The sequence below is a fragment of the Microcaecilia unicolor genome, chromosome 1 (assembly GCF_901765095.1).
Source record: "Microcaecilia unicolor chromosome 1, aMicUni1.1, whole genome shotgun sequence".
NCBI lineage: Eukaryota > Metazoa > Chordata > Amphibia > Gymnophiona > Siphonopidae > Microcaecilia > Microcaecilia unicolor.
In genome coordinates, this window is record NC_044031.1 from 465,898,424 (window position 1) to 465,921,427 (window position 23,004).

General features: G+C 42.7%; 1 protein-coding gene across 1 annotated transcript in view; it reads left to right on the plus strand.

Annotated features, from left to right (window-relative positions):
- The window catches only part of MIB1 (mindbomb E3 ubiquitin protein ligase 1), a 262,296-nt gene that overhangs the window by 134,076 nt on the left and 105,216 nt on the right, over positions 1-23,004 (plus strand). The window contains 2 exon segments of the mRNA XM_030213434.1: positions 1,541-1,648; positions 10,617-10,814. Of these exon segments, the coding sequence (XP_030069294.1) occupies positions 1,541-1,648; positions 10,617-10,814 (306 nt within the window).

Sequence of the window (23,004 nt, forward strand, 5' to 3'; positions counted from 1 at the left end):
TGTATTGTGGGAGGTAGCTGGGGTGGGGAGGGGGTTTGCATGTTTGAGGGAGGGGATACATAAGTGCAGCTGGGGTAGATTTTTTTAAATTTTTTGTAAGGAGTGGGGTGGTTTGCACTGCAGGAGGTAGTTTTAGGAGTAAGTGCAGTTTACGGGTGGTGTGGCATTTGCAGAGAGGATATTGGATAAGCCGTGGGGACACTGTGTTGAAAAGCTGAGTTCCAATACACTCCAGTTTCATATCCAAAAAAGTAATGTCAACAAATTGGGGAAAAGAAAACTGATCCCGTCAATACTCTGTCCATACTACAAAAATGTCAATATGAGAACACCACACATGGACAGAGGAAAAATAGAAGGGTATACTACTACTACTACTATAAATCACTATACTCATTTCTTCTCAAAATGACCCGTGTACAAAATGGTTTTTGAAGGCACAAAGGTGGCCCCTGTGGCTACCCCAGATATCTGCTGGAAAATATAATCATCAACAATGAAATGATTAGACTTTAGCCAGCTGAGTCAAATTGTCTAAAAAGACATCTCTCTTCAGCAATATGTTGATTATTAGTTTGCCTTTTGCACAGTTTTTACTCTTGTTTCAGTGCTGCAGAAACTGAAACTCCTTTTCCCTCAGAAATGTATTAGGTCATTTTTGGGGGCAGGGGGGCTCATTTTTTGGAACTCCTGGTCTGATTTGGCCCATTTTCAAATTCAGTGTCTTTTTACTGTTTTTTTTTTCCCTTACATGCCAAGTTTCATCTGATTCTTTTTAATTTTTCTATTCTACAGAAGCTGGAACTCCTCTCATAGAAATGCATCGAGTCACTTTTATCTCTGGAACCCCCAGTCCAATTTGGCCTATTTTCAAACTTTTGCCATTATATTGTATATAATATGTAAGCCGCATTGAGCCTGCCATGAGTGGGAAAGCGCGGGGTACAAATGTAACAAAATAACAAATATTGTTTGTCCCCCCCCACTTCATGCTAGGTTTCATACCATTTTGTAAAATATTCAGAATTGGTTGGATTGGAAAGAAATCATCCTAGGATCCCAGACCTGGTTCTTATTGACCTAGAGGCCTGGAGGAGCAGGAGGAAACTACAGGGATCAAAGGCCCCCCAAACACTGAAACTGAATAAATAAAAATCCTGCCATAACTTGTGCTTGAAATTAGGCTAAAATACGCAGAGATGTTTTGTACCAGTTGCTGGAAAATGTTTTACTGGTATCATCCTAAGCTGTTTATGTAGTTTACAAAATTCTGTGATGTTTCATTTTAAGGAAGGTTGTAAATAGCAAAGCTCTGCATAAGAAAATTGGTCCACATACCTGTGTATATAATTTTCTTATTTGAGAAAACATAATTTGTGGCAAGGGTTTTTATTGCTGAATTGTACAAGCATAAGAGAACTTTTGAGTATAAAAGTATTTGTAGTCATTTGCAAACATTCTAAATGTATTTGACATCAATATTTGTATTCATTAGCACCCTAACTCTTCAGTAATATTTATTATATACATTCTTTTTCAGGTGAATGGGCAGTGTGCTGGACATACTGCTATGCAAGCAGCCAGTCAAAATGGACATGTTGACATTTTGAAATTACTTTTGAAGCATAATGTTGATATTGAAGCTGAGGTAAGTATTTGTTAAATGTAAATGTTTGCTTTCATGTTATCTCAGGAGATGAGAGCAACCTCAGAGGCTCTATCTAGAAGAAAACACTTGTAATTTTGAAAAAACTGGGGAAGAAAATAATAGAAATTACAGTGTATGGATCCCTGTGGTACCCCCATAGTTCAGTGTCCATGGTGGAGTATTCTTGAGCAGAACTGATTATTGGTTTGACAGATTGGATTTGAATAATGCAGTGTTACCAATACCTTTTGTTAGCCATATTGACGGCTGCTGAGAAATTCAGTGGGACTAGTATCAGGTCATTTCCCTGTCACTGTTTATATGGAGACTATCACCTAGAGAAACATACCCATGTCTGAATCCAGATTGAAATGGGTCTATCCAGTTTTCTTTTTTTTTTTTTTTTTGTAGCCAGTTCTTGAGTTGAATATGGACTGTTTTATAAACTTTCCCAGGAAAGGGATGTTAGATACTTACTGTTAGGTTTTCAGCTTATTCTGATCAAGGGAGCTTTCTTTCAGTAGGGGCCACACTTTAGAACTTAGTGCTATTGGCAGTTTCCTTTCCACAAGGGAAGTTTAATTTTTAGTGGCTTATTCTTGCTAGGCAAGGATTGAGGAAGGTAGGATGTCAGCTCTATGTCTTTCAGGAGAGTTATCCTTTGTTGCCTGGTTGAATAAGTCCCCAGATAGTTATGCATTTGGAGGGGGGAGGGGGAGGAAGAGGGCTAGGGAAGTGTTTTAATTTAGCTGGTGAGATACTTAGTTCAACTGCTTATTTTTGCTGGTAAAATATGAGGTAAGATCATTGCTGGTCAGTTATTACTGTGAAGGCTGGTTCTGTTGTGGGGAACTGCATTAAACCAGTTCTTAACCTTTTTCAGTTGGAATACACCTGGCATACTATGTTTGTGACACACTGCATACATGACTCTTGTGGATCTTTGTCTGATACAGTATGGCAGTTCTTATGAATTAAATGTAAACATGCTGTGCATCCACAAAAACCCTATCTCCCCTTAACAGGTGCAGGTTACTGTACAAAAAACATTCTTATTTTCATGTTATTTGAGTAATAGCAGTATAAATCTGTCCACTACCAGGCGCATTGTGAAATAATACAAAACCTGAAAAAAATCCTAACTCAACATATATTGGTACTAATTCTTGTGATTCAAATAGCTTGAACCCTACCCATGAATAGGCATCACCACAAATATTATACTGAGCCCTACAACACCAATAGTTCTACTACTGGTAAAACAGAAGAGTTGGGACTGCTACAGCATTTTACACAGAAACTACATGCAAACAATACCACGCCTTGGTCAAACGCAAAATACATACAGACCCTCACAAGTTAGATGTAGAAATTTGACAAAAATTGAACTGGGAACCCCAAGAAGTCAAACTTGGAAAAAATAAAAACAGAAATTAATTTCCTGTTGTGAACAAACTACAAAGACATCCATAATGCATATTTCCCAAAACTTAAATCAGTCAAAGTTAGAAAGTAGCTTGTATCTAAACAACTTGTAGTGAAAGATTTTTGGACCACAGTATGGGGATCAGACGGTTTAATTCATATTTTTTTTTTTTTTACTGTTTCTTTAGTGTATGACTATGTTTCATGTGAAAACGTTACTCTTCTTTCTTTTCAAACAAATTCTTCAATATAATACGACTAGTGGGTCTCTTCAGTCTGATGTGACTCATGTTTCACCGACTAGCAGCTTTATCAAGGATCAATCCTCTTTTGTTGTTGCCAAACCATACAAGTTAATTAATATTATATACCAGCCTGTGATTTATTTAAGCCTGTGGAGCTTGTGAAGTATTTTTTTTATTATTTTTTATGGTTGATACCTTTATTTCCCAAATCTAACTTATTCCAGCTAATAAATCAAAATAAAATACTTTTTTTTCTACCTATTTTGTCTGGGAATTTTATTTTCCATTCATGTTTTTCCAGTTTCTGTTTTATGCTATCCTGTCTGTCTTCTGTTAACTCTTTCCAGTGGCAGCTGTTCATTTGTCCTTTATCCCCTTTACTCCTGTCTTTTTCCATCCTCTCAGTATGTCTTTCTTTCTTTCTTTCTTTCTTTCTTTCTTTCTTTCTTTCTTTCTTTCTTTCTTTCTTTCTTTCTTTCTTCTTTCTTCTTTCTTTCTTTCTTTCTTTCTTTCTTTCTTTCTTTCTTTCTTTCTTTCTTTCTTTCTTTCTTTCTTTCTTTCTTTCTTTCTTTCTTTCTTTCTTTCCCTAATCAAATTTCACCCTTACTCTCCATTCCTCCATCTGTTTTTCAACTTTCCATCTCCTCCTGTCACCCCCTTAGCTGTCCCATTTCTCCTTTCTCACTCTACGCCACCTTCTTTTCCCTTCCATTTTTCATCCAGTCTCTATTACCACATTTTTTTCCACTTTAAATATTTTATTGTGATTTTAACACATCCAATTCACACTTTATTAGAAATAACTTAATCACTGCAAGCCTCGCAGAAACTGACATACATTAATCAACAATGTTTTTGTTTCCACACCCACTGAACCTATACATGTTTAGTATACATGGTTCCCCACCTAAAGCATACCAGCAATATTTCTGTCTTCAGTTGTCATTCTGCAAGAAAACAGTACAGTATCCCCAACCAGCTATCCCCTCCCCAACTCCCCAACCCTAATGAACCACAACAATACTTGGGAATGTCCCCAAGCCTTTAAGACCAACTTTCTCTCTCCCCTCCGCACCCCCCCATTCTCCCAGAGCTCAACCGTCTTAAAGTCATGCGAGACATTGTTGAAGTCGATTCCACCCCCCCCCCCCCTTTACGTCTTATGCCGTAAGGCGTTCCATGGTTATTAATTGTCCCACTTTGCATTTCCAGTCACCCAGTGTCGGGGGGATCTATTGATTTCCAGCTCTGCAGTATAAGACATTTAGCTGCTGCCAATCCCCAATGCATCCATTTGCTCTGCTCCCAAGAGTCCTTCTCATTATGCAGGCCCAAAAGGCACACCGAGGGACTGCACACCAAAGATGTACCCATCACTTTCAACAAAGCCTTCATAACCTGCCAAAAGGGAACTACCCTAGGACAAGTCCACCATATATGCAGGAATGTACCCGACTGCCCCCCACACCTCCAACATACATCTGGTTACCCGGGTACATCCGCCCCAATCTCTCCGGTGTGTAGTACCATCGAGTGAGCACCTTATAAGCATTTTCCTGCACCAAGACACATACTGAAGCCTTTTGGACCTCCCCACAGATTATTTCCCATTCTTGATCAGTAAAGCTACAATGTAAATCCCGTTCCCATGCCCCCTGGAACCTTAAATGGTTGTGGATCCCATCCCCGAAAAAATTTATACATCACCGAGATGGGTCTGGGCACGTTTTTCAACATCATCCACAGGTTTTCCAGGCTTTCCATCTCTTGAGGTGCCTCCCCACTCTATCCCAAAGTCCCCACAAAATGCTGTACTTGTAAGTGGGAAAACACATCTCCTTCGGGCAGGTCATATGTAGAGCGCAGCGTCTCAAACCTCTTCACCCTACCTCCCTGCAGCACATCCCTAAAACACCATAACCCTACCTGCTTCCACCTCCCAAATGTGGCATTCTCTATCCCTGCCCCAAATTTGGGTTCCCATCACATGGACGCGCGAGAAGACACCCTATCCCTCTGTCCCCATCTTCTACGCACTTCCCCCCACAACCCCATTAAATGCCTTATGTATCGATTATGTATTCCCATCAACGCCTTCATTGTGCCCTCAGTTGTCCACAAATACGAACTCAGGGCTCGGTTAGGGTAGTATGACTGCTCCACCTGAATAGCTGGCTTCAGTTTCCCCTTCTCCCAGTCCAATATCAGCCACAGCTGAGCTGCCATATAGTACCACTCAATATTAGGCACCGCTCTGCCCTCCCGCTCCAGGGCCCCCATAACACCCGTCTGGCCAACCTAGGGTGTCTGCCACCCCAAATAAACTGTAATATGTAGCCCTGAAGTTGTTTAAGTATCTGAATCCCCAAGTATCGGATGCTATGCTTGGCCCATTTAAGACATAAGACATAAGCATCGCCATGCTGGGACAGACCAAGGGTCCATCGAGCCCAGCACTCTGTCTCCGACATCGGCCAAAAGAACAAGCATTTCGTCCCACCCATCCCAGAAATAGTGGATTATTCCTACATCCATTCAATAACATTCTATGTCCTTTTCCTCCAGGAAGCCGTCTAACCTTTTTTTAAACTCTGCTAAGCCAACTGCCCCAATCACCTTATCCGGCAACGAATTCCAGAGTCTTAACCACGCGTTGAGTGAAGAAAAACTTCCTCCTCACCATGAGTCAAAGAGATCACCAGCAGCTTGCTTTTATCCATATTAACCCACAAGCCTGCATGTTTTTCAAATTCCCAAAGGATCTTTAATATCCTCCCTTCGACTCCTCCCTCTCCTTCTCTGCCCATATCCAGCAGACCGCCAAAACCTGTTGCTTCTTTCTCTATAACATCAGCAAAATTTGCCCCTTCCTCTCCGAGCATACCACCCGAACTCTCATCCACTCTTTCATCACCTCTCGCCTTAACTACTGCAAGCTGCTCCTCACTGGCCTCCCTCTTAACCATCTATCCTCCCTTCAATCCGTTCAGAACTCTGCTGCCCGTCTTATCTTCCGCCTAAACCGATATGCTCATATCACCACTCTCCTCAAGTCACTTCACTGGCTTCCGATCAGGTACCGCTTACAATTCAAGCTTCTCCTACTAACCTACAAATGCACTCAATCTGCAGCCCCCCATTACCTCTCTACCTTCATCTTCCCCTACACCCCTACCCGTAACCTCCGCTCACAGGACAAATCCCTCCTCTCAGTACCCTTCTCCACCACTGCCAACTCCAGGCTCCGCCCTTTCTGCCTCGCCTCACCCTATGCTTGGAATAAACTCTCTGAGCCCATACGCCAAGCCCCCTTCCTGCCCATCTTCAAATCCTTGCTTAAAGCCCCTCTTCAATGTCGCTTTTGGCACCTAACCATTGGACCTCTATCCAGGAAATCCAGATTGCCCCAATTTGATTGACTGCATTTTTGTCCTTTAGATTGTAAGCTCCTTTGAGCAGGGACTGTCCTTCTTTGTTAAATTGTACAGCGCTGCGTAACCCTAGCAGCGCTTTAGAAATGTTAAATAGTAGTAGTATCATAGGCAACGTCCTCCCTGGATCCACCACATAAAGCAATACATCGTCCGCAAACAAAGCAATACGGTGTTCCCCCTCCTCCACCTTTATACCTCTAATATCTGGATGTTGACGCACCAATTCCGCTAGAGGCTCAATGTATATTGCAAAGAGCAGAGGTGACAAAGGACACCCCTGCCTAGTTCCTCTACAAATGGGCAAGAAGGTGGTGTAACTACCATTAATATCAAGGCAAGCCCTCGGGTCCTTATATAAGGCTGCCAAGCAAGTACTAAAATTTTTGCCCACTCCCATCCGTTTCAGAACTTCCTTCAGAAACCCCCAGGTTACCCGGTCAAAGGCCTTTTCTGCATCTATGGCCAACAAGGCCGTACCAGGTACACTTCTTTGCGTTTCCCATATCAAGTGTAGGATACGCCTAATATTGTCCCCTACCTGCCTTCCTGGCACAAACCCCCACTGGTCCCTATGAATTAGCTTTGGTAGAACCGTTCCCAACCTGTTAGCCAAAATCTTGGCCATGATCTTTGCAACCACATTCAGCAAAGAAATAGGCCTGTAAGAGCCACACACCACTGGGTCCTTCCCCGGTTTAGGCAAGACAGTCACCCCTGCCTCTAACATAGATTTTAGGAACTCCTTACCCTCCAAAACACCGTTACCTACCCGAACCAAAAGATCCCCTAGTTCACCTACAAAACATTTGTAAAACCGTGCCGAATACCCATCCAACCCTGGAACCTTCCCGTTCGGAAGCCTCTTAATCACCCCCTGCACTTCCCCCAGCCTAATGGGTTCCCCAAGTTGTGCTCTTTCTGATTTACTTAATTGTTGCAATTGCACCTGATCTAAATAACTAGCTATGTCTACCTCCGGTTCCTCCGCCGGGACCTTATGTAATTCTTGATAGTACTTCTAAAAACAGCTTGCTATCTCAGAATCAGCATAGCTCCATCCTCCCCTACCATCCCTCATCTTTTGAATAAGGGATTTAACTCTTCTAGCCCTTAAATACTTGGCTTGCATTGCACTTGGATTTATTAGCAAACTCAAAGTATTGTTGTTTAAGCTTAGTTCTCATAAAGTCTACTTAATTCGCCCTTAATTTTTTAAAGTTCCTCCCATACCTGCAATGTGGGCTTTCGTTTGTGCAATTTTTCCAAATACACGAAGCGCGAGTGAAGGTCTAAGGAACGCTGTCCCTTTTCCCTCTTCCTGCGGGCCCCCACTTGATCAGAGTTCCCCGCACCACCGCTTTCAATGCATCCCACAATACCGCTTCTGTGACCTCACCATTATCATTAAAGCAACAAAATCCATGAATAGTCAACTTAATGTCTTCCCTCACTTTCTCATCCCCCAAAAGTGAATCATCCACCTTCCACCTGCTCCTCCACTCCCCTTGACCCAGCCCCTTAAGCCTAATCCATACTGGCGCATGATCTGAAATTTGAATGGCCTCTATCTCAGCCTCCCCCACCATATGCCAGCTATTTCGATGCACCCACAACCTGTCTAAACGGGCGTATGACTGTGCTGCATGGGAGTAGAAGGTATCATTTTTATGATTTGGACTTAGGGGGAAGAAACTCTGAAACAATTTTACAATTCCTTCAATACATACCATCCTACAATCAGATTCAAAATTGACTACTCCCCAGAAAAGTCAATTTTTGGACACCATAGTCTCAATCAGCGATGGCTATATACAAACATCCATATACAAGAAACCCACAGACAAATGCAGCTACCTCCACAACTCCAGCTTCCACCCGTCACATACAAAAAGATTCATTATTTACAGCCAAGCCATAAGATACCACCGTATATGCTCTGACCCAGGGGACAGAGACAGACACCTTGAAATCCTGACTGCATCCTGCAAACAGAAAGGCTACAACCCCAAAATAGTCTCCAAGAATATTGCCTCCTCCCTCAAAACACCCAGAGAAAATCTGCTACAGTACAAAAAAAAAAAAGCCACAGACAGAATCCCCCTTATAGTGACATACAACCCAGAGCTGGAAAAATTAAGAAAAATATTAAAAGATCTGCAGCCTCTACTCCAGGAGGATGAATTACTACTACTACTACTATTAAACATTTCTATAGCGCTACTAGACTTTCGCAGTGCTGTACAAATCAACATGAAAAAGACAGTCCCTGCTCAACAGAGCTTACAATCTAAATTGGACAGACGAACAGACAGCTAGGGGTGGGGAAATTTCAGGGGTGATAAGTGAGGGTGTTGAGTAAGAGAGTCATGGTTAGGAGTCGAAAGCAGTAGCAAAGAGGTGGGCTTTAAGCCTAGACTTGAAGACAGCCAGAGACTGAGCCTGACGTAGTAGCTCAGGGAGTCTATTCCAGGCATAGGGAGCAGCGAGATAGAAGGAACGGAACCGGGAGTTAGCAGTGGGGGAGAAGGGGGACGACAGGAGACATTTACCCAGCGAACGGAGTTCACAGGGAGGAGTGTAGGGAGAGCGGAAAGGTACTGAGGAGCTGCGGAGTGGATGCACTTGTAGGTCAAAAGCAGAAGTTTGAACCGTATGCGGAAGCGGATAGGGAGCCAGTGAAGCGACTTGAGGAGAGGGCTAACGTGAGTATAGCGACTCTGGCGGAATATAAGACGCGCAGCAGAGTTTTGGACAGATTGAAGAGGAGATAGATGGCTGAGCGGGAGACCAGCGAGAAGCAAATTGCAGTAGTCTAGGCGAGAGGTGATAAGGGTGTGGGTAAGGGCCCTGGCAGCGTCCTCGGAAAGGAAAGGGTGAATTTTGTTAATATTACAGAGAAAGAAACGACAAGCTTTGGCAATCTGCTGAATATGAGCAGAGAAGGAGAGAGCGGAGTCAAAGATGACTCCAAGGTTACTGAAAGAGATATTCCCATCCCCACCAGTGCTGGCCTTCCGACAGCCACCCAACTTAAAACACAAGCTAATTTGAAGTAAGCTCCCAACACAGACTCAAAAAGAAAAGAATGGCACACATCCTTGCAATATATTCAGCTGCAAAGTATGCCAAAACAGTTCACAGGACCCCATGTTCATTCACAAAGGAAAAATATTCAACATTAAGGAATCTTTCACGTGCTCATCTTCCAATGTGGTATATATCATTCAGTGTAAAAAAAAAATGCAAGGAAGGCTGCTACATTGGAGAAACAAGTCAGATGCTAAAGAAAAGATTTAATTTACATAGACACCATATGAAAAATGCTAGTACCAAAAAAGATGTCACGCCTGTGGGGCAGCACTTTACAAAACCAGAACACTGTACCAGTGATTTCATGGTAAGAGTCCTGAAAGGGAACTTTAAAACAATACAGGAACGTAAGACCTTTGAAGTCAGAATGATTAAATACTTTTACACCCACCAGACAGGACTTAACAAAGATCTGGGTTTTCTAACCCATTATAAACCATAAATGTATACTGCTTTGTCACCCTCCTGTCTCTATGCATATCTCCCTGTCCCTCATCCACCTGACTCTTCCTGTCTTTCACCTATCCACCCCCATCCTGTTAGATTGTCACTGAAATACTTGATGTTTCACTTATATATACTGTCATCTACCAACATTTGCTTATTTCCGATCTGACGAAGAAGGGCAGCCTTCGAAATGTATTAAGAAATGTATTAAGTTATGTCCAATAAAAAAGGTATCATCTTATTTTCTTTTCCATGTTTTATTTTGTTTTATTTCTATTGATTACCTTTAAAAGTGGACTAACACGTCTATCACACCTCTCTACTCAGGATAAAGATGGAGACCGAGCAGTACATCATGCAGCTTTTGGTGATGAAGGCGCGGTTATTGAAGTCTTACACAGGGGTGGTTCAGATCTGAATGCTCGCAACAAGCGCAGACAGACTCCACTCCATATTGCTGTCAACAAAGGCCATCTTCAGGTTGTGAAAACGTTACTGGTTTATAGCAGCCACCCTAGTCTTCAGGTAAAACCATTTATATTAATTCAGAAAGTTTGATTATTATTTAGGATATATTTGACTAATGTTATGCTTTTTCATAGGAATGTGCACAGCCAAAAGAAATTTTGATTCGTTTTCATTTTTAATCAAAGTTTAGCAATGTTTGTGTGTGTGCTGTGTTTATCCCTCAGCATATTTTTGTGTACCTTGTATGCATAAGAATGTTTTTGCATATACAAACATAAGAACATAAGAATAGCCATACTGGGTCAGACCGATGGTCTAGCCTTGTATTCTACTTCAAACAGTGGTCAATCCAGGTCACAAGTACCTGGCAGAATCCCAAATAGTAGCAAGATTCCATGCAACAAATTCCAGGGACAGCAATGGCTTTCCCATGTCTGTCTCGATAGCAGACTATGGACTTTTTTCCCAGGAAATTGTCCAAACCTTTCTTAAATCCAGATATTCTAACCACTGTTATCACATCCTCTGGCAATGAGTTCCAGAGCTTAACTATTTGTTGAGTGAAAAAATATTTCCTCCTATTCATTTTAAAAGTATTACCATGTAATTTCATTGAGTGTTCCCCTAATCTTATTACTTTTCAAAAGAATACACAATCGATTCGTTTTACCCATTCTACACCACTCAGGATTTTGTAGACCTCTATCATATCCCCCCTCAGCCATTTCCTTAATCATTTTGGTTGCCCTTCTTTGAACCTTTTCTAATTCCACTGTATCTTTTTTGAGATACGGCGACCAGAATTACGCACAGTACTCAAGGTCAGGTTGCACTGTGGAGTGATAGAGAGGTATTATAGTATTTTCTTAATCCTTTTCCTAATAATTCCTAGCATTCTGTTTGATTTTTTGGCTGCCGCTGTACACCGAGCAAAAGAGAGCAATGTATTGTCCATGATGACACCTAGACCTTTTTCTTAGGTTCCACTTTAGGAGTCGGCACCTAACATCAGGTAACTGCAGTGGTGTGCTGGTAAATGTTTAACAACAGGCTCTCTCCCTGGTCCCCCTCTGCGCCCCCCCCCCCCCCCCAATTGCAGAGCTGGCTATAGCCAGGGAGAGAGCCGGGTGGGGGGGGGGGGGGGGTGGCAATGCATTCCTCCAGGAAAAAAAAAATTAAATGATCCCAGGTTCCAATCTAATTCATGTTTAATGTGCGATAAAATGCCATAAATGCCGTAAATAAATATAAACTTTTAATGTTGAGCACCTGATTCTCAAAGTGAACATATTCCAAACACTATAATGAAAATAAAATGATTTTTTTCTACCTTTTTTGTCTGGTGACTGTTTTTCTGATCATGCTGGCCCAGTATCCGATTCTGCTGCTATCTGTCCTCTTAACTCCGTTTCCAGGGCTTCCTTACCATTTATTTCTTCTTCATTTCGGGTCCTCAGCTTCTGCCTATTTTCTTCATCCATGTGCAGTTTTTCTCCTCTCTTCCTTTCCCCTCAACATCTCCTTCCTCACTCTTCCCTCCCCTCCATCTATGTCCAGTATTTCTTCTCTCTCCCCTGCCCTCCATTCACCCATGTCCAGGGACCCTTCTCTCCCCCTGTCCTGCATGCACCCATACCCAGCGATCCTCCTCTCCCATGCCCTCCATGGGCCCCTGGGATCACTCTCTCTGCTATTTACTTCTATTTCCAAAAGCTCAAAGTCAATATTGAGCCTGCAGCAGTTAGCACTTTTTTTTTTAAATACTGACCATCTGATATTCAGTCGGGACCTGTTAAGAATATCTGGCTGGGTCCCAACGCCCCCCTCCCCCAAGATTCCAATCTCCCTCTCTCCCACACCCAGAAACATCATGCAAACCCCTTCTAATCCCCCCTACCCTCCAAACGTCACAAAAATCCCTTCCAATTCCTCCACCCAACTCCCCCCCCCGTCCCAGCGTCCCCCTCCCCCAAGATTCCAATCTCCCTCTCTCCCACACCCAGAAACATCATGCAAACCCCTTCTAATCCCCCCTACCCTCCAAACGTCACAAAAATCCTTTCCAATTCCTCCACCCAACTCCCCCGGGTCCCAACGTCCCCCTCCCCCAAGATTCCAATCTCCCTCTCTCCCACACCCAGAAACATCATGCAAACTCCTTCTAATCCCCCCTACCCTCCAAACGTCACAAAAATCCCTTCCAATTCCTCCACCCAACTCCCCCCCCCCCCCGGGTCCCAACGTCACCCCCCCGGGTCCCAACGTCCCCTCCCCCAAGATTCCAATCTCCCTCTCTCCCCACACCCAGAAACATCATGCAAACCCCTTCTAATCCCCCCTACCCTCCAAACGTCACAAAAATCCCTTCCAATTCCTCCACCCAACTTCCCCTCCCCCCCCCAAACATAGACAGCACCCTCACTCTCACCCCAAGTATGCTTTGGGTCTACCTGCCTCGTCATTCTAATTCTTCGGGGCAGGCAGTCTTGCCTGCCAGCTGACTCTCCCCCGCTGCCGTCCGACTCCGATTCGCGTTTCAAAATGACCACCGAGACTTCAGAAGTCTCGCGAGGCCGCTTCTGGAAGTCTCGGCGGCCATTTTTAAAGCACAAATCGGCAGTGGGGGAGTGTGAGCTGGCAGCGGGCAGGCAAGACTGCCTGCCCCGAAGAATTAGAAGAACAAGGCGTCGGGGAGGATCCGGAGGGAGGGAGGAGAGCCAGAGGCGGCTCGCTATATTTAACAACCGGCTCGCAAGTCGGTTGAAAGATTAACAACCGGCTCTTGCGAGCCGGTGCGAGCCGGCTCCAGCACATCACTGGGTAACTGTGTTTTGGATTATTTTTACCAATGTGCATCACTTTTTCATTTGTCCACATTAAATTTCATCTGCTATTTGTATGCCCAGCCTTCCAATTAACTAAGGTCATTTATGGAGATGCCCCGACCTACATGCTAGATCTTGTGGACCTCCCATCTAGAAATGCCAAACGATCCTCTCGCACCTTTCTCAACCTACACTTCCCCAGCTGTAAAGGGGTCAAATACAAACTAACACATACGTCCAGCTTCTCTTACATGAGCACGAAGATGTGCAATGCACTACCAACTCACTTGAAAACGATCACCGAATTAAATAGCTTCCGCAAAGCTTTGAAAACCTATCTCTTTAACAAAGCCTACCACGAAAACCCATAATGACTAGAACACAACCCTTACACTCCTTTATTCAGAATGTCTCACTGTATAACTGCATAACCTGATCCCCTTGTCTTCTTTATCCCTTTGTAACACCAAGTGTATTCCTTCTCTGTTTCGGCGATGCCATAACAGATCTCTGTAAGTCACATTGAGCCTGCAAATAGGTGGGAAAATGTGAGATACAAGTGCAATAAATAATAATAATAATGTATATATATATATGTAACCCAAGAACATGCAGAACCAGTCCTCACACATCCTTCATACTGTATAATTATAGTACAGCAAGAGACCCTCACTGGATCCACCGGAAGGGTGGGAAGGCCAGATTTTAGGACTCAGGCTGTAAAAATACCAGCTAGGTTTAAAAATCTATGACTGGCTGCGCAAGGACTTGCTTTTCCTGTAAGTTAATATGCGTCCCCGCTTGGGATCCATCCACTGGAATAGTGATGGGTCAATTTACATACCTTTAACAGCTAAAATAACTGAAGAAGTACTGACTAGGCCAAATAACAGGTACATGATTTAATATTTCAGAATCTGTAAAAAGCAGGTCTGAACAATGAGTCCTAACACAAACTGGTACAACTGTCACTTTAAATCAGATGAACAAAATGGAGTCTATTAGTTTTGTATAGAAGGCTACAGAGGTTATACAGAGTTCTTAAGATGGTGTGAAAAGTATTGCGACACAGAGAGATGTGGAACTGTTATCTCAACGCTTCCCAAAACATGCTGATAAGACTGCGTGGGAAAGTATCATCTCAGAAATTGAGAGCTAGGTATCTCACCATTGACTTCTATGGAGAGGTTTGTGTATAAAAGAGGGGACAATTTGCCATAGCTTTGGAATCCTCCCCAACGCTTCCGTCAGACGGCGAAGCTCTGTCCGGTTGTACCAAGAATCTGTCTGCTGAATGTACCTGATTAAAGTCTGATGTCTGTATTTGTACCAACTTGAAGACTTGTCTTTGGGTAAGAAATAAAATGTATCTATCTATTTAAACTTATCTCTGTCTTTATTCTATCTTCTCTTTACCTTACCTTTAGCTTACAAGGCACATCACATACACTCAGTCTCTGGAGAAACTTAGACAGATTTTTAATAGGCATTATCTGGGAACATAAATGGCCCAGAGTATACCTAGATCCAGGAAGACAGAAAGCAGTAGTTATGGGAATTAGATTTCGATTACAGCCCCTAATGCAAACCCAGAGCAGACCTCCTTGTGATTGGGTGACAATGGAGGTTGGAGAAACCATACAGAACCTGTTATGTAAAATAGGTATCTTTAGTCCCCCGTGTGATCTGGAGTCAGAAAGAGGTCCAAGAGGGGGGAATTAAAACAGTGGTGGACCCCGAACGCTGTCCATACTCGCTTCCTTTCTTAACCCCCATTTGAACGCAAGAGGGGATACTTATTTTGTGCGTTCAAATGTTCTATGTTATCTTTCTCTCACTTTTTTCTCTTTTTTTTTCTCATCTTTCCTTCCCCAATCTCCCTGCTGTTATTCCTTCATTTTTCCCCTATCACGGACACTGCCCACTTCAGGGGTATTGGGCACCAATGTTCTGTCCGTTCTCACCCCTACTTTAAATACTCCTCTATTCTTCTGTCTTTTTACTTTCTTCCCTGAATGTCTTCATGCCTTGCACTGACCTAACACACCTGCTTCTCTGCCCTTGTCTATGCTGATCTCTATTTGTGGTCAAACCTTCGTTTCTGTCTTTCTATATTCTGTACTGTTTTTTCTCACCTTTTTTTTTCTTTCTCCTATTCTGTCCATCCCTTTGATTTGAAAGATGTGCGCAAGACTGTGCTTGTTGTGTGAATGATGCATAACAACGAATCCAGGCGACTGCGATTTGGGGTTGGCCGTAAGTTTATTTCAATGTTCAAAATCTTTGGATTGGTCTTTATGCTAGCATACTCGCTTAACAATCCTCAGAGATTGTGCATTTTCTGTGTTCCAAGAGACATCTACACACACTCTCAGCACACACAACCATATGCATACCTCAAAGGGACACCAAGGAAAACAGTATCGTAAAACAAGTAACTGCAAACCAGCCAGTGGAATAACAAAACTACGGTAATGCCTTAGTTTTATATTGAGACCAGAGGTATATATAGCGACTTCGGTCCGGCTTCTGTCGCCTCTCGCCTGATCTCGAATGCCGCACCATCCCTCATTTTTCAGTACCAAAGCTCCACAGCAGGGCTATCCTCCGGAGTCCAAAACTGTAAAATAAGTTTTTTAAGCAAGACTAGAGCAATGCAGATAAACTTGCATGTAATGGGAGACAAACCCCGATCTAGCAAGGGCTGTGAAAATCTCAGGAGCAACACACTATATTCCCATGACACCTCCTGCTGGATAGTGGTTTTCAAGGCATGTAGAGCCGGAGCCTACAGAGTAAGTTTTGGACGCTCCAAGAAGGAATGTAACAAAGCACCCAGATGAGTCTTACATTTGATACAACTATCATCATCCCACATTTTCAGATGACTCCTTGTGCCCTAGCAATTTACACTCTGTGTAATATTCAGTGTCTCCCGGAGTTCCACAGTTTTTAAAAAAGAGACGGTAGAAACTAAAAAGGTCAGGTAAAAGTGTATCAGCGAAATCCTGCCCCAGGTCCTCTCGCCGTCGCTCCCAAAGTTTAAGGATGCCCTGTCTATCCAAGGTATCCCACATCATGTGGGTCCAAGTCAAAAGGCTGTTAAAGAAGGGGGGAACAGAAGCAAATTGGGCATCCAATTTGATAGGAGCCTATGCATTACCATACTTGCAGGTTAAACAATCAAAATAGTAATGGGCCTGAAAAAAAGCCCATCGGTGGTTATGGGGAAGATCCCACCTCCGCTGAAGTTGGTCAAATGAGGGAAATCCTTCCTCCCCTCCCTGCAGCAACTGATAAAAGGCCAAGCAGTCACAATGGTCCCATAGCTGAAAGCTGGACACTCCCACCCCCCGAAGGAAAGACTGAATTACCCATGACCGAAAAATCAAGATGCTTGTGCTATTTCCCTCCAGTCGCATCCTCCAGCACTTCCAGGCCTGTCTAAATGGTCACAATAATTTGAGCCTCCCCTGATAGTCCCTGTTATTAGGAGGGTCTCCATGCAGTAAGTCAATTGAGGAATATGGTTAATATCTGGACCGCCAGGTAAGAGAGAGAAATTTCTGCACTCCATCACCATTTCATGAATCCAATGCAACAACACCACCGTATTATAAATATGGAGATCCGGAAAGTTGACTCCGCCCCGTGTCGTATCCAATATTAATTTAGATTAGCCAATACAAACCGTCCATCCCCTTCAAATAAATTTACAAAAAATAGTTTTTTAAGTAATTTCCTTTCTATGCTGAACCCAAATGGGTAGGGCCTGTAACTGGTAAAGCAGCTTAGGCATCGTGATCATCTTAATAAGGACCACCCTACCCAAAAGAGACCATGGAAGCTCTGTCCTTTTCTGGCAAAGAGATTTGATTTTAGCAATACCATCCACTATATTACATCACCGAAAATGAAAGATTTAAAAAAGTATCCAAATACTTTATGATGTGTGTAATAGACTTGATCGGGAGCCGACTATACCAACTCACTCCCCCATTACCCTGCAGAGGCATGACATCTGACTTGGCACAATTGACAGGGAGTCCAGAGAAAGTACTAACTGATGAACCAAATCCAGGAACTTAACCAGATTCTCAGGTGCCCTATTCACATACAAAAGCATATCATCAGCAAACATACTCAGTCGGTTCTCCAATCCCCCAATCCATATACCCTGAATATCTGGCTCCTGCCTAATCCGTGCAGACAGGGGTTACAAAGCTAAAAGAAAAAGCAATGTGAGAGAGGGCAACCCTTACATGTTCCCCCTCGCAAACTCAAGGGAGGGACAACTTCCCATTAATAATCAACTACACTTGAGGGGCAGTATACAGCATGTGGACCCACGTCATGAAGTGTCTATTGAGGCCAAATCTTTCTAAGGCCCAGAACAAATACGGCCAGAGGACAGTGTCAAAACCTTCACAAAATCTAAGCTGACAATAACCGCTTGGTTTAACTTTTCCCTTATCATGCGAAGCCATCATAACCTTACATAAATTCATAGAGGTGTATCAACCAGGGATGAAACCCACCTGAACCTCTTGAATATCCAAGGGCAGATAGCTGTTCAGTCTACTAGCCTACACTACTAGAAGGACCAGGTTGCTTCAGATCTTTTCTTGGTTTGAGGAAAAGGATCACATGAGTCAAATTCGACTGGGCAGATTTTGGAGACTGTAAAAGGCCATTGCACATAAACCGTAGGGAAGGGAAGGAGCCACAGACCCTATTCAAAATGTTATAATATGCAGGACCTAAACCAGCGTGTCCTGGAGCCTTGGTCAGCTTAAAACTCTTAGTGACAGCCTGGAGTTACAAGTTATCTATAGATTTATTGAACTCCTGAATCTGTTTGTCACTAAATTGGGGTAGTTGCAATTTTGAAAAACAGAATATTGGGCAGCCTCATCTATAGACCCCTCACTATATAGCTGCTCATAAAACTTAACAGATTGCTGGGTATATGATCAATTATTAACAAGTCGCCTCCCCTGCCCATCTTTTATACTCGTAATCATCTGTTTTTTTCCTAAAGGGGCGAATCAAGTTAGCAAGTAAGTTGCCAGTTTTCCCTCCCCAATTATACAGTTTCTAACATTGGAAATAAAGCTGCTGCTCAGCATGCTGAGTCAGCAACTCATCAATTTCCTTCCTAACCTTTGCTAGTTGTTGTTAAGTAGAGGAGTCCATTTTAGTGACATGCGTACTCCTCAACTCCTACAGCTCTTTAGACAGAGAAACTAACTTCCTTCCCTGGATTCCCTTAATGTGAGCTTGGTAGGCCATAGTATGCCCCCTGAAAACAGCCTTGGAAGCCTCCCACTATACCACAGGACCAACCTCAGCAGGGAGTTAGTAGCTTTGTATGCCTGCTACTTATTTCTAAGATAAATATGAAACTCTGGATCTTGATGAAGATGAGGGGAGAGTCTCCAAACAAAATCAGTGTTCTTATTCAAAAAATTTTAAATGGCAATCACCGGCCATGATCTGACACAGTAGACACATCAATATGGACTTTGTCAATATGTGCCAGTGTCTGTTGAGAGAATAGCAAGTAATGTAGACAAGCATATTCATATGTGCATGAGAATAATAGGTAAAGTCAGACATATCCACAGTCCCAAATTGCTGCATGAGAAAATTTACACCCTTAGCTGTATGGTCCCCCCGCCCCCCCCCCCCCCCCCCCCCACTTGATTTGAGTGGTTTACAATCCATCAATAGATTCGCAGTAATACTAAAATCCCCTCCCACCAGTAATTGATAATCTGGATACGCAGCCAAGTTGGTGACCAAATTGGAGAAAATCTTATGACTATACATTTGGTGCATACACTGAGCACAATAATAGTTTCTGTCCCCAGAGCTCTCCCAACACAAAAATAAATCTGCTCTCTTTATCCAACATATTTTTATGCAGATGGAATGATAACTGTTTATGCAGCAGAATGGCAGAGCTCTGTTGGCGCCCACTGAAAGCAGAATAGAAAACCTCTCCCACTCATGATCATTTTGAGTTTTTCATGCTCCAGTGCAGTTAAGTGAGTTCCTAGCAGAAAAGCTATATCTGTCCCCAGCTTGCGGAGCATAGCAAGGACCTTAGTTCTCTTCACAGGTGAGTTAAAGTCATCAACATTTAAGGTAACATTTTTGAGCTTAACCATGATCCCAGACCAAAATAAAGAGGTGCAGATCCCCCCCCCCCCCCCCCCCCCCAAAAAAAAAAAAAAAAAAAAATCTACAACTGCCAGAAAAGCCCTCCAGCTAGGCCCCTTTGGAAAGAAAAACATCCTTCCCCCTCCCGTTGGTAACATTTTCCAACCATTCAAAAACCCCGGGTCCCCAACACCCATATCACATACTCTTATGAAAAATTCCAGCCTCACAAACCACTCACTCAGATTACCTACTCCTTCTCCATCATACAAGCGTTCCAGTCCCAGCTTCCATCCCCACCCTACAATAAGAAACCCCTGCACCCTTCTCCACCCCCCCCCCCCACCCATATCCCTGAATAACTAACATTCTCTTAGATCACAAACACATAGTCAGGTATCACAGGAGCCATAAGGCAGCAAACCAATAATATGCCATCGGGTAAGTCTAAAAATAGCCATGTCAAGGCCAGCTGCAAGAAAATCTGCAAGCCAGTCCCACCAAAGGTACACAGGTCACTCGCCGGCTGCCATCAACAAAGCTCAAAAAAAGTTCATTAAGATTCAAAAAAGGAAAAAATTCTGAGCCGACATCAAAAGATTTGAGCCAGGTACCCAAATAAAACACTCTGACCACTGCTCTGAGTCGTTGGAGAAGAAAGTAGAAAAAGCATAGCTTCTCCTGCCAAAGAGTGACAAAAAAACAGTCACCTTCTGGTGGAACGTTCCATTCAGCCCACAGTACAGAAACCGTCCTACTCACCCTAATATCCAAATTCAAACAGGAAATTTCACTTGGAAACAACATCCTCCTCTTACAATTCGATTTATCCAGTGCATTCGATATGGTAAATCACAATATCCTAACCAAACTACTGGATAAACTTGGAATCGGCGGAAACATCATTAATTGGATAAAAGGCTTCATCACCTCAAGATCTTACCAAGTCAAATCAACCTCAACTATCTCATCTCCCTGGTCATCAAACTGCGGTGTACCTCAAGGTTCCCCTCTATCCCCGATCCTTTTCAATCTTATGATGATCCCACTAGCAAAAGCTCTATTCAGACATGGTCTCAACCCTTTCATATATGCTGACGACGTCACCATATTTATTCCCTTCAAATCTAATCTAACTGAAATTTCCGACAAAATATCCTTGAGCATGCACACTCAGCGACTGGAAACAACCACAAAGAAAATACAAATATACCATCAGACAAACTAAAAGATCATATTATAAAACTAAAATCGGACCAGACTACAAGGATACACACAAACTCTTCCAACTCGTAAACAAACTACTAAATACCACACCGGTTACCTCTAACAACATAGACACCCCATCAGCAAACAAGCTTGCAAATTACTTCAAAGAGAAAATTATAAAACTACAACTCACGATACCTACCAACGCAACTGACTATGTAAACCTCCTTGAGTGTTTAGATCCAATACCTGGGGAATTCCCAGCAGACCGATCATGGACCAACTTTGACACAGATCGATAACATCTCCCAAGCGCTTGGAAGATACGCCAAATCGCAATGCAAATTAGACATCTGCCCTAATAACCTCATAAGATCTGTCCCACAATAACTCAAAATAAACCTCACGAATCACCTGAACTACATGCTGCAAAATGGTCTTTTCCCAAAGGATAAAGGAAATATTTTGCTTACTCCGCTACCCAAAGACGCAAAGAAAAATGACTTAACCAACTATCTTCCAGTAGCATCTATCCTGCTGATAACCAAACTTATGGGGGGCTTGGTGACAACACAGCTCACTAACTACTTAAATAGATTCTCAATTCTTCACGAATCTCAATCAGGATTTCGGTCGAACCACAGCACTGAAACAGTACTAGTGACTTTAATGAATAAACTTAAACAAACAATTGCAACTGGCAGCAACATACAATTTGACATGTCCAGTGCCTTTGACATGGTCAACCATGGAATATTACTACATATCCTAGAATACTTTGGAGTCGGAGGTAACGTTCTCAACTGGTTTAAAGGATTCCTGGTGCAAAAAACAGAAGAAACCAGTCTTCGCAAGGAAAACAACAGAAAGCAAAACAGCGAGGATGACTATCAAAAACAAAAACAACAAATAAAAAATCTAAAATATGTAGAAAAATCAACAAAATTTAAAAATAATCATAAAATATGTATTTGAAAATATAAATACATAAAAAAGACGACACTGGTTGTAAAAATTAAAAAATGTTTATTAGCCATAAAATAGTAGGGAGAAAGGGACTCGACACAGCTGTGTTTCGGCCGTTCAGGCCTGCGTCAGGAGTCTTCTCACCGTATGTTGGTTATTAATTCTATCCAATTATGAGAGGAATATGTATATCTCTTTATTGATTTTGTATCGCTAAATCATGCTCGAAGCAATGTCGAGCGGAAAAGATCAGGGCAGCGTCTCATGTCTATGACCACAAGATCATACCAAGTAACAACTAATGCGGCTATATCTAGCCCATGGACACCTGAATGTGGAGTTCCTCAAGGATCCCCCCTCTCACCAACCCTCTTAAACCTAATGATGATACCCTTAGCCAAGTTACTAGCCGATCAAAACCTCAATCCATACATATATGCAGATGATGTCACAATCTACATCCTGTTCAAACATGATCTAAAATAAATCACCAACGACATCAACCAAAGTTTCCAAATCATGCACTCCTGGGCTGATGCATTTCAGCTAAAACTTAACGCAGAAAAAACATACCAAACTTTTCCCTTCCCGTCTCAAATACTTTGAAAATTCTGGGAGTTACCATTGATTGAAATCTCATACTCGAAAACCACGTGAAGAATACAACGAAGAAGATATTCTACTCCATGTGAAAACTCAAAAGAGTAAAACCTTTCTTCCCAAGAGCCATTTTTCGCAACCTGGTACAATCAAAGGTACTAAGCCACCTAGACTATTGCAACGCACTCTACGCTGGCTGTAAAGAACAGACCATCAAGAAACTTCAGACAGCCCAGAATACTGCAGCCAGGCTCATATTTGGAAAGTCAAAATATGAAAGCGCAAAACCCCTAAGAGAGAAACTGCATTGGCTCCCACTAAAAGAACGGACTACATTCAAGATATGCACGATTGTTCATAAAATCATTTACAGAGATGCACCGACCTACGTGCTAGATCTTGTGGACCTGCCTCCCAGAAATGCCAAAAAATCTGCCCGTACATTTCTTAATCTACACTTCCCCAACTGTAAAGGATTAAAA